Raw genomic sequence first — 17,729 nt, forward strand, 5'->3', positions numbered from 1 at the left:
TCTGAGAATATTCCGAAAAAGAACAATTCACTTCAATACATATATTGAAGACTGTGGGGCAGGTGTGAAGATTTTTAATTGTTGCAATCCACATTATGATACAAAACAAAACTAAAAACAACTATTACATATCTTATTTATTTTAATTGGCCCTGCATGATGTCTCAATTAGATAGCAAATAACCAGCTGTAGGTCAGGTGTGAAGATTTTTAATTGTTGCAATCCACATTATCATACAAAACAAAACTAAAAACAACAATTACATATCTTTTTTATTTTAATTGGCCCCGGGAGTCTCAATTAGATAGCAGTGGAGATAAATTAAGTTTCAAAGTGGTAAACCAAAAGAGAATTTCAAATCAATAAGGACAAGTACTAGAATTTTTTTTAACTGTCTGTATATCGATAATGTAGATTATTGCATTATTTTGAAAATGTTTCTCTGTGAAGACAAAATAATAAACAAGTTTGGAGTATGTAAATGTTTTAAAAACGAACCATATCTTCTTTCATTTCTTCGAATTATTAGTTCTCTTCTTATGCATAATTTTACACAAAATATCCATAGGACTTTAAAGACACACATGCGAAACAATACCGATATTATGAACCCTAAGAGTAGATGGCGCTCTTTAGAATGAGCTATTTGGAATGGACGTACTACCCCCACCCCCCCCCTCACCCTACCTACGAAAAAAGGCGCGTATTATACTAAACGGCTTCGTATTTTTCGTTATTGTTGGTATTAAATATGTATTTAATTTTTCAATTGGCTTTTAGTTACTCTATATTCATTGTTATTGATTAATCACATGCCTTTATGTCCCACATGTTCCACATGTGGTAGTGTCCCATCTGAAATCGCTGCCAGCGGGTATGTATATACGTAATTAATACATAGTAGCGCAAAAACACACAAGAATCTCGAATATAAGTTTGAAAATATGACATATTCTCTATACTCGACCGCATTCTAACAATGAAAATTATATGTGCACATAAGCCCATGTCTTATAGGCAGTTTTGCACTGCACCGACCCGACACAACTGCGAAAATCAGTCAGGTCGGTCCAATTTGCGGGAAAGATTGTTTCCGACCCGACCGCGATCCAACAGTCGGCTCTCGTCGTGACCAGATTATTATGATTATTACCCCGTTATTTATATGGCGCATAATCCAAGAGTTCTATGCGCTTGCACTTAACCCTGGTCATTGGTAACTTGTCACAAGTACACACCAAAGTGTGCACAATTCATACAATCTCTCCTGGGGCACCACAGTGCACCACGGCCACGTGTCTCCTGGGGGACTTCCCATAGGGTGCAACCATAAACCAGCGCAACTATATTTACAAGTCACCTCGCAAATCCCCATTTATACACATGGGTGAAGAGAGGCAATGGAGATAAAGTGCCTTGCCCAAGGACACAACGCAATGATCTGGCCAGGGATCGAACCTGTAATCCTTAGAACCCAAGTCCACTGCCTTAACCACTTGACCACAACGCTCTCACGGACCACTCGACCACTCGACCAAATCGAGCATATCAAGCATGTTTGATATTCGTTTGTGGCATCGTTTTTTTTTTTTTGTGTGTGTCGGAGTTGAGTCGGGTCGTAACAGTATACGGCTGTCAACGACACGACTCCGATCCGATTCTAATGGATAGCCAATTAGGAAGCGTTGTGAAACCAGATGACGGTTGTAGAAAGTCAAAATGGCGACCCCCATGTGGACTGATGAGCAGTAGATTCAACTTTTGGAACTGTTGGCAATAGGTGCCCTGCCTTTATGACGCCAGAATTTAATAGCTAGAGCTTACCTCGAATTATGTAATATTATTGTGCCTAACCTTGGTAGGCCTATATATCAAATATACCAACCTAACGATATGTGATATAAATTACAACATTATATGCTGTGAACACGTTATCAACTAATTTAAATGGGCACCTGCAGCTCTATTATAATGCCCTGGTATGCTCTCTGTGAGGACGAGAACGAGGGCCCCTTCTCATCTCCCTGCTTCTATCAACATCATTTATACGTATTAGTTGATTTGTAACATTGGATTGCATGGTAGGGGGGGGGGGTGCGTCCATTCCAAATTACTATTTTGGAACCACTGTTAGGGTTCATAATATCGGCTTTTATTCGATTATTTGTGTGTTTTTACATTCCTGTTGCTATTTTGTGCAAACTAATGCATGAGAATTAGAACTAACAATTCAAACTAGAAATGAAATCAAATATGGTTCGTGTTTTTTTTTCAAAATGAACATACTCCAAACTTTGTTTCATTCATTTCTGTCTCAACAGAAAAACACGTTTTCACTACACTATTCAGTAAGCTACATTTTCGATATTACAGAAAGTTTTGTTATACATATATTATCTGTTACATGATTGTTAGCCTGTTAAAAAAATACATTAAACAATGATACATTATATTTACTACATGATATGCTCAAATAATGCGCACATGTTAACATGAGTGATAAAGAAGAACGAGAATTAGTTATATAACGCAAGAAATATTCACATTTTATTCATAATACAGTAAAGTTTAATTTGCTCATTTGATTTTGTTCTTTGTTAAACAAATTAACTCATAACACTAATTTTCAACAAGAAAGAGAACTTTTCAAATGAGTTTTGGAATCACGTGGTCAGCTATGTTGATTTTAAAGAAGCACATCTACTCTATTGTGTCATATTGTATTATGGCATATAACTTAATATCGAGATATGTCGTTCTATAACCCCATCATGTAGAACTTTGTACTTAGCATGATCCCTTTCTCGGTATTAGTCGTACCATGACGTAAATTAATACCTTACACTCATAAGATTCCCACTCAAGCCCTTTCATACTGATTGGTCTTGTGCGTATACAGGCTTAATAAACATTTCCTTCCCTTTTGTCGGGTAAAGATACCTACATGTAGGCTTATTTCGAGCTCATTCGAAACTCTGAACAACGCTTGAGTCAAAACAGTGCCTTCTTCCTTTTAGACTTTGATGTCGTTCACTTTAAATTAAAAATACAGGCGTAAACTATCAAACGCTATCAAAATAGACGGTAAGTATGTAGAAAGGATACATATTATATCATAACATTTAAATTCAGGGCTACGAATTGCACTAAAACGTTAACAATACAAAGAATACAGTTTGCAGAAATACGAGAGTAGCTACCAATTGCAACCTAAAATTTATGAAACAATATACACAATACCTCCACCTAAATATAGAAAACATATTTACCAGTCGTTGCATCTTCCCGTCTCCAGTGCGATACTGATACAACGCTATACGTTACAGACAACGCCCAACGCTAGGTACACGTATGACTCGACACGCATGACCGCGTCTAACCCGTTGCCTCAGAGTTTAACCCTCTGACCCGTATAGTCCATACTGGACTGCGTGCAAGAATCAATGCTTACCTGTCGCTACATACCGGCCCCAATAAGCTCACTCCAAGTGACTTATTCCAATAATAAATAACATTCACCTCTTCCATCGGAAAACAAGTAAACCTTAAACACCTTAAACACAATTTTTTCATTCAATATAACAAACAAACGTTGGAAATTACAATAAGTAAACATAACGATTAAATCTCAATTACAGAATTCTACAAGACAACTATACACATACAAAGCAAGTCTTGCACGATTGTCCAAATATCGAAGGCATTAGCATAATAACCAATCAACTTTTCACAAACTTGGCAAGGGTTATTTCTAATCAAGGTTTTTCCACTTTCTTGATACCGATTAAATATAAGTGAAGGTCCACCAACCAACCTATTACGAATCGTGTAGTAATTTTTTTTTTTCGCTAATTCATCGAAAACTTGGATTTTCAGAAACATTTCATTGTCAGGCCAGGAACAGAAATTCCATCCTTGCAAGCATCTATATTTCTTTTTTGGTAAAAGTCCGATTTGCGCTGCGTTTCTTGAAAGTTACGTAGGCTTATAACTGTCGATTCGAGAGGTCAGGTTTCCAACTGCACTTTTTATTGCGTAACTTTAATTAAGAATAAACTGTATTTAATGATGGGTATAATGACTTAATTATGGTATAACCCTATCGCCGGCTGCACTCGGCCAACGGTCTCGTTCATCACTTGAGTTGTACCCCCCCCCTCCCCCCGGAGGAGCCAAGTGGAGGATCCTTCCCCATAGAAACTAAACTTTTAGACGTGAATGGTGCATTCTGAGGCACATTTAGACTATAAATCATAGGTCACAAAATGAGGTATTCACGCAAAGTTGTGCTTGATAACTGTTATTAATATGTGTGCGTGGAGGGGGAATTGAACCCCTCACCTCTCTCTTTCTCTCTCATTCTCGACTGACTACGCAGAGTCATTTCTTGAAAGGCAAGTCATCAAATGCGCTACACAAGCTAAAAATATCAGGGCCAGTGCTACAACCGTCACAAAAACGATCAAAGTCACGCGTTCCGAAAACACAAAACCGCTTGAAGTCGGTCTAACTGTATGGTCGTCAGGATCAAGACTGGTTACCGTGGTGATCTCTGTTTCGCAGAAAATATGGAAAGGAAAAGCAACAGTTGTACTTTGATTACCATATCTTGGGTCAACGCATACTGTTAACGTAGGGCGAATAAAACCAGAAGATGACCATGTGAGGAAATCAAAGAGATTACAATTGCACGTCCAATTATTAAATGCAATGTCAAGCACAAATGGATCCATGACATCGAATAGCTGCTCTGGTAAACTTGAGAGGTTATTGACGGTTAGATCGACATCTCGAAGATTTTGGATACCAATAAATGAGAGACCATGTACTGTATGGATCTGATTGTCACTTAAATCTATGACCTCTACGTTTATGTTATATCGGAAAGCGCCCTTAGGCAGTTGAGTGAGTTTGTTTTGTTCAAGACTTAATATAACAAGTCTGGGAAGTTGTCGTAAAAATGATACCGGGACTCTATGAATGTTATTTCGAGCTAAACGAAGAACAGTAAGATTATAATGGTCTTCAAAACCGAAAACAAATCGGTCTATCACAGAGATCTGATTTCTGTCAAGAAATAGCAGTTTAAGGCCAGTAAACCCACTCAAAGAGAAGCCCTTCAAAGATTGCAAAAGATTTCCTCTCAAGCTTAGAGTTTGACAGGAAGGTACTTCGACGGATACATTGGAGACTTTCGTGATACTGCTGTCTTCCAGGTAAATGCCGAAAAGGTTGGTCAAAACTGGTACACTTTGAAATATTTCAAAGGAAAAGCGATTCAAAATGTTACTGGACAGATGTATATACTTCAAAGTGAAGACGCCGTTCAGCGCGTCGGGGTGGACTTGATTTAAGTCGTTACCTATTACAAGCAGAATCTCAAGATTATGATTTGTATGAAAAGCATTTTCTGGAATAGTTAGTATGTTATTATAGGAGAGATCAAGGTACGTGAGATTTGGTAGATTCTCTAATACTTTGATCGGTACTGATGATAATTTATTATGTTGCAGTTGCAGACCTTTCATCTGTTGATTGTTTTCAACGAGAGAATCATTTAAGACTAAAATACCATTCGACGATAACACCAGTGTCTCTAGTTGAGGCAATGGTGGAAGGATCACTAATCCATTCTGAAGACTTGATATATTAGTGAAAGTAACAAGTAATGTTACGTAACCTTGTAGGGTTGACTCCGAAGGAAACGTGCTTATATTTCTCGTCTGCCCGTTACAGTGTAACGTGAAAAAAACACGCTTACATTGTTGAGAACATCTTGCCACACGAAATGAGATGATAATAGTTAACAATATTGACAAGGAGAGAAGATTCTGTCTAGCTAAGAACATGATGATAGAAGTGTTCTTGTGATATGACAGCTTTCCCTCCAAGGTCTCTCTGCAAGGTGTACCTTTTGAAAAGACACATCTGCGGTAGGAAAACTATTGTCCCCGTCTTGTTGTATCTATTTCAAAACTAGATACTTGTTTAGTTATACGGTATTAAGTTGCTTTGTGAAGATTCTAACTCCTTACCGTTATGTTTAAGGATTTTATCGTCTCAGTCAGTTTCATTTGATCATCCACAAAATGGCGATTTGTTTTACTCTTTGGTTCCTTGTGGCAATCCGTAAGTTAAAGTCACCAACGACGATCATGTAATTAGATATAGAGAAAGTTATCAACTATTTAGGATCACGAAGAACAGGTCAAAATGAAATCGCAGTTCCGATCGTAAATGCGTCCCGCTCTGGACGAGCGTCAAAAGGTAATGAGACAGATTTAACAAGTTCATCCTCTTTGACAAAACAGAGTCGTCTTCTCCCACTGTAAAACAAGATAGCATCTCACCAGTTAGGACCGATCTGAGAATATTCCGAAAAAAACAATTCACTTCAATACATATATTGAAGACTGTGGGGCAGGTGTGAAGATTTTTAATTGTTGCAATCCACATTATGATACAAAACAAAACTAAAAACAACTATTACATATCTTATTTATTTTAATTGGCCCTGCATGATGTCTCAATTAGATAGCAAATAACCAGCTGTAGGTCAGGTGTGAAGATTTTTAATTGTTGCAATCCACATTATCATACAAAACAAAACTAAAAACAACAATTACATATCTTTTTTATTTTAATTGGCCCCGGGAGTCTCAATTAGATAGCAGTGGAGATAAATTAAGTTTCAAAGTGGTAAACCAAAAGAGAATTTCAAATCAATAAGGACAAGTACTAGAATTTTTTTTAACTGTCTGTATATCGATAATGTAGATTATTGCATTATTTTGAAAATGTTTCTCTGTGAAGACAAAATAATAAACAAGTTTGGAGTATGTAAATGTTTTAAAAACGAACCATATCTTCTTTCATTTCTTCGAATTATTAGTTCTCTTCTTATGCATAATTTTACACAAAATATCCATAGGACTTTAAAGACACACATGCGAAACAATACCGATATTATGAACCCTAAGAGTAGATGGCGCTCTTTAGAATGAGCTATTTGGAATGGACGTACTACCCCCACCCCCCCCCCTCACCCTACCTACGAAAAAAGGCGCGTATTATACTAAACGGCTTCGTATTTTTCGTTATTGTTGGTATTAAATATGTATTTAATTTTTCAATTGGCTTTTAGTTACTCTATATTCATTGTTATTGATTAATCACATGCCTTTATGTCCCACATGTGGTAGTGTCCCATCTGAATTCGCTGCCAGCGGGTATGTGTATACGTAATTAATACATAGTAGCGCAAAAACACACAAGAATCTCGAATATAAGTTTGAAAATATGACATATTCTCTATACTCGACCGCATTATAACAATGAAAATTATATGTGCACATAAGCCCATGTCTTATAGGCAGTTTTGCACTGCACCGACCCGACACAACTGCGAAAATCAGTCAGGTCGGTCCAATTTGCGGGAAAGATTGTTTCCGACCCGACCGCGATCCAACAGTCGGCTCTCGTCGTGACCAGATTATTATGATTATTACCCCGTTATTTATATGGCGCAAAATCCAAGAGTTCTATGCGCTTGTAATTAACCCTGGTCATTGGTAACTTGTCACAAGTACACACCAAAGTGTGCACAATTCATACAATCTCTCCTGGGGCACCACAGTGCACCACGGCCACGTGTCTCCTGGGGGACTTCCCATAGGGTGCAACCATAAACCAGCGCAACTATATTTACAAGTCACCTCGCAAATCCCCATTTATACACATGGGTGAAGAGAGGCATGGAGATAAAGTGCCTTGCCCAAGGACACAACGCAATGATCTGGCCAGGGATCGAACCTGTAATCCTTAGAACCCAAGTCCACTGCCTTAACCACTTGACCACAACGCTCTCACGGACCACTCGACCACTCGACCAGATCGAGCATATCAAGCATGTTTGATATTCGTTTGTAGCATCGGTTTTTTTTTTTGTGTGTCGGAGTTGAGTCGGGTCGTAACAGTATACGGCTGTCAACGACACGACTCCGATCCGATTCTAATGGATAGCCAATTAGGAAGCGTTGTGAAACCAGATGACGGTTGCAGAAAGTCAAAATGGCGACCCCCATGTGGACTGATGAGCAGTAGATTCAACTTTTAGAACTGTTGGCAATAGGTGCCCTGCCTTTATGACGCCAGAATTTAATAGCTAGAGCTTACCTCGAATTATGTAATATTATTGTCCCTAACCTTGGTAGGCCTATATATCAAATATACCAACCTAACAATATGTGATATAAATTACAACATTATATGCTGTGAACACGTTATCAACTAATTTAAATGGGCACCTGTAGCTCTATTATAATGCCCTGGTATGCTCTCTGTGAGGACGAGAACGAGGATCCCTTCTCATCTCCCTGCTTCTATCAACATCATTTATATGTATTAGTTGATTTGTAACATTGGATTGCATGGTAGGGGGGGGGGTGCGTCCATTCCAAATTACTATTTTGGAACCACTGTTAGGGTTCATAATATCGGCTTTTATTCGATTATTTGTGTGTTTTTACATTCCTGTTGCTATTTTGTGCAAACTAATGCATGAGAATAGAACTAACAATTCAAACTAGAAATGAAATCAAATATGGTTCGTGTTTTTTTCAAAATGAACATACTCCAAACTTTGTTTCATTCATTTCTGTCTCAACAGAAAAACACGTTTTCACTACACTATTCAGTAAGCTACATTTTCGATATTACAGAACGTTTTGTTATACATATATACTCTGTTACATGATTGTTAGCCTGTTAAAAAAATACATTAAACAATGATACATTGTATTTACTACATGATATGCTCAAATAATCCGCACATGTTAACATGAGTGATAAAGAAGAACGAGAATTAGTTATATAACGCAAGAAATATTCACATTTTATTCATAATACAGTAAAGTTTAATTTGCTCATTTGATTTTGTTCTTTGTTAAACAAATTTACTCATAACACTAATTTTCAACGAAAAAAGAGAACTTTTCAAATGAGGTTTGGAATCCCGTGGTCAGCTATGTTGATTTTAAAGAAGCACATCTACTCTTTTGTGTCATATTGTATTATGGCATATAACTTAATATCGAGATATGTCGTTCTATATAACCCCATCAAGTAGAACTTTGTACTTAGCATGATCCCTTTCTCAGTATTAGTCGTACCATGACGTAAATTAATACCTTACACTCATAAGATTCCCACTCAAGCCCTTCCATACTGATTGGTCTTGTGCGTATACAGGCTTAATAAACATTTCCTTCCCTTTTGTCGAGTAAAGATACCTACATGTAGGCTCATTTCGAGCTCATTCGAAACTCTGAACAACGCTTGAGTCAAAACAGTGCCTTCTTCCTTTGAGACTTTGATGTCGTTCACTTTAAAATAAAAGTACAGGCGTAAACTATCAAACGCTATCAAAATAGACGGGAACTATGTAGAAAGTATACATATTATATAATATCATTTAAATACAGGGCTACGAATTGCACTAAAACGTTAACAATACAAAGAATACAGTTTGCAGAAATACGAGAGTAGCTACCAATTGCAACCTAAAACTTATAAAACAATATACACAATACCTCCACCTAAATATAGAAAACATATTTACCAGTCGTTGCATCTTCCCGTCTCCAGTGCGATACTGATACAACGCTATACGTTACAGACAACGCCCAACGCTAGGTACACGTATGACTCGACACGCATGACCGCGTCTAACCCGTTGCCTCAGAGTTTAACCCTCTGACCCGTATAGTCCATACTGGACTGCGTGCAAGAATCAATGCTTACCTGTCGCTACATACCGGCCCCAATAAGCTCACTCCAAGTGACTTATTCCAATAATAAATAACATTCACCTCTTCAATCGGAAAACAAGTAAACCTTAAACACCTTAAACACAATTTTTTCATTCAATATAACAAACAAACGTTGGAAATTACAATAAGTAAACATAACGATTAAATCTCAATTACAGAATTCTACAAGACAACTATACACATACAAAGCAAGTCTTGCACGATTGTCCAAATATCGAAGGCATTAGCATAATAACCAATCAACTTTTCACAAACTTGGCAAGGGTTATTTCTAATCAAGGTTTTTCCACTTTCTTGATACCGATTAAATATAAGTGAAGGTCCACCAACCAACCTATTACGAATCGTGTAGTAATTTTTTTTTTCGCTAATTCATCGAAAACTTGGATTTTCAGAAACATTTCATTATCAGGCCAGGAACAGAAATTCCATCCTTGCAAGCATCTATTTTTCTTTTTTGGTAAAAGTCCGATTTGCGCTGCGTTTCTTGAAAGTTACGTAGGCTTATAACTGTCGATTCGAGAGGTCAGGTTTCCAACTGCACTTTTTATTGCGTAACTTTAATTAAGAATAAACTGTATTTAATGATGGGTATAATGACTTAATTATGGTATAACCCTATCGCCGGCTGCACTCGGCCAACGGTCTCGTTCATCACTTGAGTTGTACCCCCCCCCCTCCCCCCCGGAGGAGCCAAGTGGAGGATTCTTCCCCATAGAAACTAAACTTTTAGACGTGAATGGTGCATTCTGAGGCACATTTAGACTATAAATCATAGGTCACAAAATGAGGTATTCACGCGAAGTTGTGCTTGATAACTGTTATTAATATGTGTGCGTGGAGGGGGAATTGAACCCCTCACCTCTCTCTTTCTCTCTCATTCTCGACTGACTACGCAGAGTCATTTCTTGAAAGGCAAGTCATCAAATGCGCTACACAAGCTAAAAATATCAGGGCCAGTGCTACAACCGTCACAAAAACGATCAAAGTCACGCGTTCCGAAAACACAAAACCGCTTGAAGTCGGTCTAACTGTATGGTCGTCAGGATCAAGACTGGTTACCGTGGTGATCTCTGTTTCGCAGAAAATATGGAAAGGAAAAGCAACAGTTGTACTTTGATTACCATATCTTGGGTCAACGCATACTGTTAACGTAGGGCGAATAAAACCAGAAGATGACCATGTGAGGAAATCAAAGAGATTACAATTGCACGTCCAATTATTAAATGCAATGTCAAGCACAAATGGATCCATGACATCGAATAGCTGCTCTGGTAAACTTGAGAGGTTATTGACGGTTAGATCGACATCTCGAAGATTTTGGATACCAATAAATGAGAGACCATGTACTGTATGGATCTGATTTTTGCTTAAATCTATGACCTCTACGTTTATGTTATATCGGAAAGCGCCCTTAGGCAGTTGAGTGAGTTTGTTTTGTTCAAGATTTAATATAACAAGTCTGGGAAGTTGTCGTAAAAATGATACCGGGACTCTATGAATGTTATTTCGAGCTAAACGAAGAACAGTGAGATTATAATGGTCTTCAAAACCGAAAACAAATCGGTCTATCACAGAGATCTGATTTCTGTCAAGAAATAGCAGTTTAAGGCCAGTAAACCCACTCAAAGAGAAGCCCTTCAAAGATTGCAAAAGATTTCCATTCAAGTTTAGAGTTTGACAGGAAGGTACTTCGACGGATACATTGGAGAGTTTCGTGATACTGCTATCTTCCAGGTAAATGCCGAAAAGGTTGGTCAATTCGGGTACTCTTTGAAATATTTCAAAGGAAAAGCGATTCAAAATGTTACTGGACAGATGTATATACTTCAAACTGAAGACGCCGTTCAGCGCGTCGGGGTGGACTTGATTTAAGTCGTTACCTATTACAAGCAGAATCTCAAGGTTATGATTTGCATGAAAAGCATTTTCTGGAATAGTTAGTATGTTATTATAGGAGAGATCAAGGTACGTGAGATTTGGTAGATTCTCTAATACTTTGATCGGTACTGATGATAATTTATTATGTTGAAGTTGCAGACCTTTAATCTGTTGATTGTTTTCAACGAGAGAATCATTTAAGACTAAAATACCATTCGACAATAACACCAGTTTCTCTAGTTGAGGCAATGGTGGAAGGATCACTAATCCATTCTGAAGACTTGATATATTAGTGAAAGTAACAAGTACTGTTACGTAACCTTCAAGGGTTGACTCCGAAGGAAACGTGCTAATATTTCTCGTCTGCCCGTTACAGTGTAACGTAGAAAACACACCCTCACATTGTTGAGAACATCTTGCCACACGAAATGAGATGATAATAGTGAACAATATTGACAAGGAGAGAAGATTCTGTCTAGCTAAGAACATGATGATAGAAGTGTTCTTGTGATATGACAGCTTTCCCTCCAAGGTCTCTCTGCAAGGTGTACCTTTTGAAAAGACACATCTGCGGTAGGAAAATTATTGTCCCCGTCTTGTTGTATCTATTTCAAAACTAGATACTTGTTTAGTTATACGGTATTAAGTTGCTTTGTGAAGATTCTAACTCCTTATCGTTATGTTTAAGGATTTTATCGTCTCAGTCAGTTTCATTTGATCATCCACAAAATGGCGATTTGTTTTACTCTTTGGTTCCTTGTGGCAATCCGTAAGTTAAAGTCACCAACGACGATCATGTAATTAGATATAGAGAAAGTTATCAACTATTTATGATCACGAAGAACAGGTCAAAATGAAATCGCAGTTCCGATCGTAAATGCGTCCCGCTCTGGACGAGCGTCAAAAGGTAATGAGATAGATTTAACAAGTTCATCCTCTTTGACAAAACAGAGTCGTTTCTCCCACTGTAAAACAAGATGGCATCTAACCAGTTAGGACCGATCTGAGAATATTCTGAAAAAACAATTCACTTCAATACATATATTGAAGACTGTGGGGCAGGTGTGAAGATTTTTAATTTTTGCAATCCACATTATGATACAAAACAAAACTAAGAAAAAAATATTATATATCTTATTTATTTTAATTGGCCCTGCATGATGTCTCAATTAGATAGCAAATAACCAGCTGTACAGCTTCTGCTTGTATCATTTACGAAAACACATTTTCATTATAAAATGACATCTCTGTTGAGAATAGGTAATTGGGAAACATATGAAAGATTTTGCTACATGGATTAAAATTATGAAGCAGCTTCGACGCAGTCTGATAGGCAGTATGTTTGTGTAAACGTAAGTTGGCCTGACGTTTCGATCCTTGCTTCAAAGTCTAAATGACATGTAACAGTAACAGAAGGGACAAAAACACACAGAGAATACAGACAGGTTAATGAGCATAAGTTTGAATATAGAACATATTCTCTATATTCTACCGTATACTAACGATGAAAATTATATACACATAGGCCCATGCTCTAAAGGCAGGTGCACACTGGTCCAGTTTGCGGGAAAGTTTGCTTCGGGCATATATAACAGTTTGATATTCGTTTGTGGCATCGGGGGTTTTGTGTCGAAGTTGAGTCGAGTCTTGGCAGTATGCAGCTGTTAATGACACGTTTCCGATCGGATTCTAATGAATAGCCAATGAGGAAACGTTTTGAAATCAGGTGACGGTTGTAAGTCAAAATGGCGACCCCCATGTGGACTGATGAGCAGTAGATTCAACTTTTGAAACTGTTGGCGATATGTGCCCTGTCTGATGTATGACGCCAGTCATCGGCATTACAGTAATAAGAACTTAAAAGCTAGCGCTTACCTCGAGAGATGTAATGTTATTGTCCCTAACCTTGGTAGGCATATATATCAACTATACCAACCTAACAATATGTGATAAAATTACAACACAATATGCTGTGATTACGTTTTCATCTACACTTTAGATGGGCACCTGTAGCTCTTTTATAATGCCCTGGTGTGCTCCCTGTGGGCCTCGTTCTTGTATCCATTGCCTTGCAAATATTTTCTATGTTATTTCTAGCCTACGATCCGACTGCGACAGGAGGCCGACTCGAAGGGGGATGAGCAAAATTACCGCAGAACGCCCCGAAAAAAACTGGTCCTCTGTGCATTATGTACCCAATAAGCCAGTATTGCAATGTTTTTCAACAAAACGACACTTTATTTGTTTTTGTTTTTAAATTTTGCATCAAAACGGCCCTTTCTATAGTAACAGTTTTCTTAATTCTTTAACAGAGAGATATGTTTTGGTTTGAGAAATGACAAAAGGGATCTTTTGTTAAGTGATAGTTTCGTAAATACATTAAATATTAAGATGGCACTTGTGAGCTTCCGTTTGTACACATTTTAGAAGAATAGCGCCACGTCTGGTAGTGGAAATGGGATTTATACATGCCGGTCGCAGAGAGTGTTTCGGCTGTCTGGCCATATAGGCACGGATCACGCACGCCACCTAGAACGCTTATTGGTCGACTTCTGACCAACCGACCCTTCTCACATCTTCACAAATAACGGACGACACTTCACATTAACCAATTTAAATTTAGGTTGGACAGATGGGGTAATAACCCTTATCTATTGTAGTGAAAGCAGAAATTAATGAGGCTCTTTTTACGTTCGTTCTAAGTGATCAGATAATGTGGTATTCGCGACAGATCAGATAACCTATAGGCTTATACCCAAGGTCGTCATTATCGAATCCTTCAAGATATGAAGGATTTTTATATTGCAACAAAAGATGCTTCATTTATAAAGCAGTAAAACTCGAGTGATAATGAGTTTTTTCATCACAAATTATTTGCCTCCGATTAAATCATTCGTTATCATAATAAAAAACAAAAGTCATTCTTTCTTAGGTCTGTTTATAATTAGATGCTAAAACTCGATATTTTGCAACACTGAAGGACAGAATATCCATTTTCTCTGAACCAAAATTCCAAACAGCACACAATGTAGATCGCTGCTCCACCTTTAACCACTATCAGGGAGGCGGGACGTGGGGAAGGGAAGGGGGTGGCTGATCACATCACCGAATGGACGCCCCTACAATGACTTTTAAGTTTTATAACTGTTACTCTCTCAGTCATCTATTGGTTTGTGCATACGCACAAATCGAGGAAATCCCCTGTAAATAAAATTGAGACTTTCAGCGACAGTCTTAAGCTCCCTAGTATTCTGAACAGCTTAAAGTTTAAACATGTTGGTGTTTGAATGTTAGGTCCTCACTATCAGTTTCCCGTAATAGTTTATTTTACTTCACACATTAACTCACCCATAATTTGAATGGTAGAAGCAGTATATATAGCCCACTGAATTGAACTATTGAAATGTTTTCAATTATTTTATTTTTATAATGTCTAATGTAAGTGCATGTTCGTCACCAGGCATGGATAGAAGGTAAACGGCAGTATATATATATATATATATATATATATATATATATATATATATATATATATATATATAGGCCTATATATATATATATAGGCCTATATATATATAGGCCTATATATATATATATATATATATATATATATATATATAGGCGAGAATTATTTGAGACTAGTGAGACTATACTATTAGTTGTTACTCTGAGTTTCACGCGTTGAGCGATCATCAGACAACTCTCTCTCTCTCCACCCCCCCCCCCCCCCTCTCTATATATATATATGTGTGTATGTGCGTGTGTGCGTGTCTGTTGGCTTGACTGGCATTATGATTCATGGCAGCCTAATGATGTAGCATATATCGTACAGTTGTCATACGAAGCTACTACGGTACTAGTAAACCAGGGGGCACGAAAATGATCTAACGGGCCACGGGTGAAACAGTACCCAATCCACGTCTGTGACGAAAACGGATACACGACATAAAATGGGGTATGTATGTATATTAGATCCTCCTGCAAGCAGGAACTCGCGAAGAAGCCTAATTGGCTTATCAAAGCCGCAAGCTGACCGAAGTCAGTCTCTCACATTCATATTTAACGTCCATGATTATGAATTGTTAATTGTCAACAACTCTGTAACTGGACGACATACATTAATCTGGGAGTGACTCGAACCGGGGACCTTATGATTGAAAGGCACCGGTGTTAACCACTGAGCTAACACTCCACATATATAAAAGATCCACTCCACTCCACAGATCCACTCCACATATATAAAAGAAAAGGGTATAAAAGATCAGAGATGTTGAAATATATTATGAAAAGCTATACCTTACACAAAGTAATTGTTTCCCCTTGCTATGACTTTCTACGGGCCCCTTCATTGGAAAAGTGTTGCAAACCTACTCGCGGGTCACTGAAAATGTGCTCGTGGTACGTACCTTGCCCGTCTGTAAACGTTATATTCACGTTGCCTTATTCACGTTGCCTTCGGTCACAAAGATGTGTAGCGCCATTACCTTACATCCATATTGTGTGAGATCAGTGGAGCAACTAACATTTGTGTACAGGAGAAGGGTGTGAGGGTCGGGGAGGGGGAGTAGAAGTCATATTAATGGGAGAGGTCTAATGGAACTAGTTTCCCCTCCCTCTTGGATACAAACTGGTACTATATTTTGATACTTTAGAAACCATGTTGTTGTAGGTTGTTTTGCTGCGTAGGTTGTGCCGCACAAGTTTAGTAACGTATTAATTTCCTGTACGGAACACCTAAGGTATATTTGTTATGTTTTATCTGTCAGTTCAGTGAGGAAAAGTGGTGAACCCACCCCCACCCCCCTCAACTACTCCTACTCCGTCATGGTTTTATTCTGGGGGCACAACCAACATTTTTGTATAATTGGGAGGGCTTATGTGTTATGTCGTCGATGGGATGGGTCTAAAGGGAGTGGTGTCCCCTCCCATTTGAGAAAATTGGGTAACTTGAGATGGAAAATGGTGCTATAACGTTTGTAAACAAAGTTGAAGAATTTGAATACCATGTAGTTGGCACTGTACATTTTTGGAAATATACTGTCCTAGGGGAGTAAGTGGGCTCCCCCCCCCCACCCTTCCCCAATGATTTTTCTTTGAGGGCGGGACTAAAACGCAGCTGTGCCCCTGTTGAAGACATGTTAGTATTCTATCGTGTATTTCTGTATGGTCAATGCATATACGTAGCCCATGCAAATCATCCATTGAGTGGTACCATACTTTAAGAGCTGACGAGGTATATACTTAGCATATACAGTCGTCATATGCATAAACTATTAGAAGAAGAAAACTTGGAAAATTTGGAAACCTTTCGAACTTCATTTCCGTTTGTTCCTAAATTGAGATACCAGTTTCAGAATTGATAGAAAATACTTATTACATTGAAAGGCTTTGAATATGAGTGAGAAAAATGAAGTGATTTATCTGATAAATCTACTTCACAACATCTGATCATCATAATCTGATAATGCAAGAAATTCTGAAATTTTTATTCATATAGCCTATGTCAGGTCAAGTATATATGCGACATTTATTTCTCAAAAAATGTTGTAATTTGGTGTCATTTTATATAGTTTTTCCCTATATATGCATATGACCTATTTGTCCCTCCTTTTTTTTTCTTTGGCATTTCCCCAAGGTTAAACTGCATATCAATAAATTGCTCAGACAATGACAAAAATGTTGTCAAAGCATAATTTTTGTGTGAACTGATTTTGAATCGAACTCACCTCCAGGGTATTCCTGTTCAGGATGTTTGTACAGTCGTCCATGGTCGAGTCACCAGGTCTGCTAATAATCATGTAACATGAAGAGAGAGAGACGTGTAGTAAATGCATTTAACAAATAGGAAACGTTTGTCCGATCTGTATAGTTAGGTCAAGTTGTGAATCTTTGTCTATACAGATATAACAGTGTATTCTGTCAATATGTTAGATTTGTTAGGCTATAGCCCGGCGAAATATAAATATATCGCATATTCTTCTTCAGCCCTAGAGAGAGACATGTAGGATATGCATTTA

The 17,729-nt window shown here is 37.9% G+C and overlaps 2 protein-coding genes across 2 annotated transcripts; both read right to left on the reverse strand.

Annotated features, from left to right (window-relative positions):
* Positions 1-2: 2 nt before the first annotated feature.
* LOC139978199 (uncharacterized) lies at positions 3-17,451 on the reverse strand. The gene is made up of 2 exons (XM_071988137.1): positions 17,439-17,451; positions 3-6,365 (listed from the first exon to the last, which is right to left on the reverse strand). Exon 2 carries the CDS (start codon positions 5,848-5,850, stop codon positions 4,372-4,374), a length of 1,479 nt encoding a protein of 492 aa, XP_071844238.1. The 5' UTR covers positions 5,851-6,365; positions 17,439-17,451; the 3' UTR covers positions 3-4,371.
* Positions 7,136-12,721, reverse strand: LOC139979126 (uncharacterized). The gene has a single exon (XM_071989821.1). The coding sequence runs from the start codon at positions 12,199-12,201 to the stop codon at positions 10,723-10,725; it is 1,479 nt and encodes a 492-aa protein (XP_071845922.1). The 5' UTR covers positions 12,202-12,721; the 3' UTR covers positions 7,136-10,722.
* Positions 17,452-17,729: the final 278 nt, after the last annotated feature.

Source organism: Apostichopus japonicus, chromosome 13 (assembly GCF_037975245.1).
Source record: "Apostichopus japonicus isolate 1M-3 chromosome 13, ASM3797524v1, whole genome shotgun sequence".
NCBI classification, from domain to species: Eukaryota; Metazoa; Echinodermata; class Holothuroidea; order Aspidochirotida; family Stichopodidae; genus Apostichopus; species Apostichopus japonicus.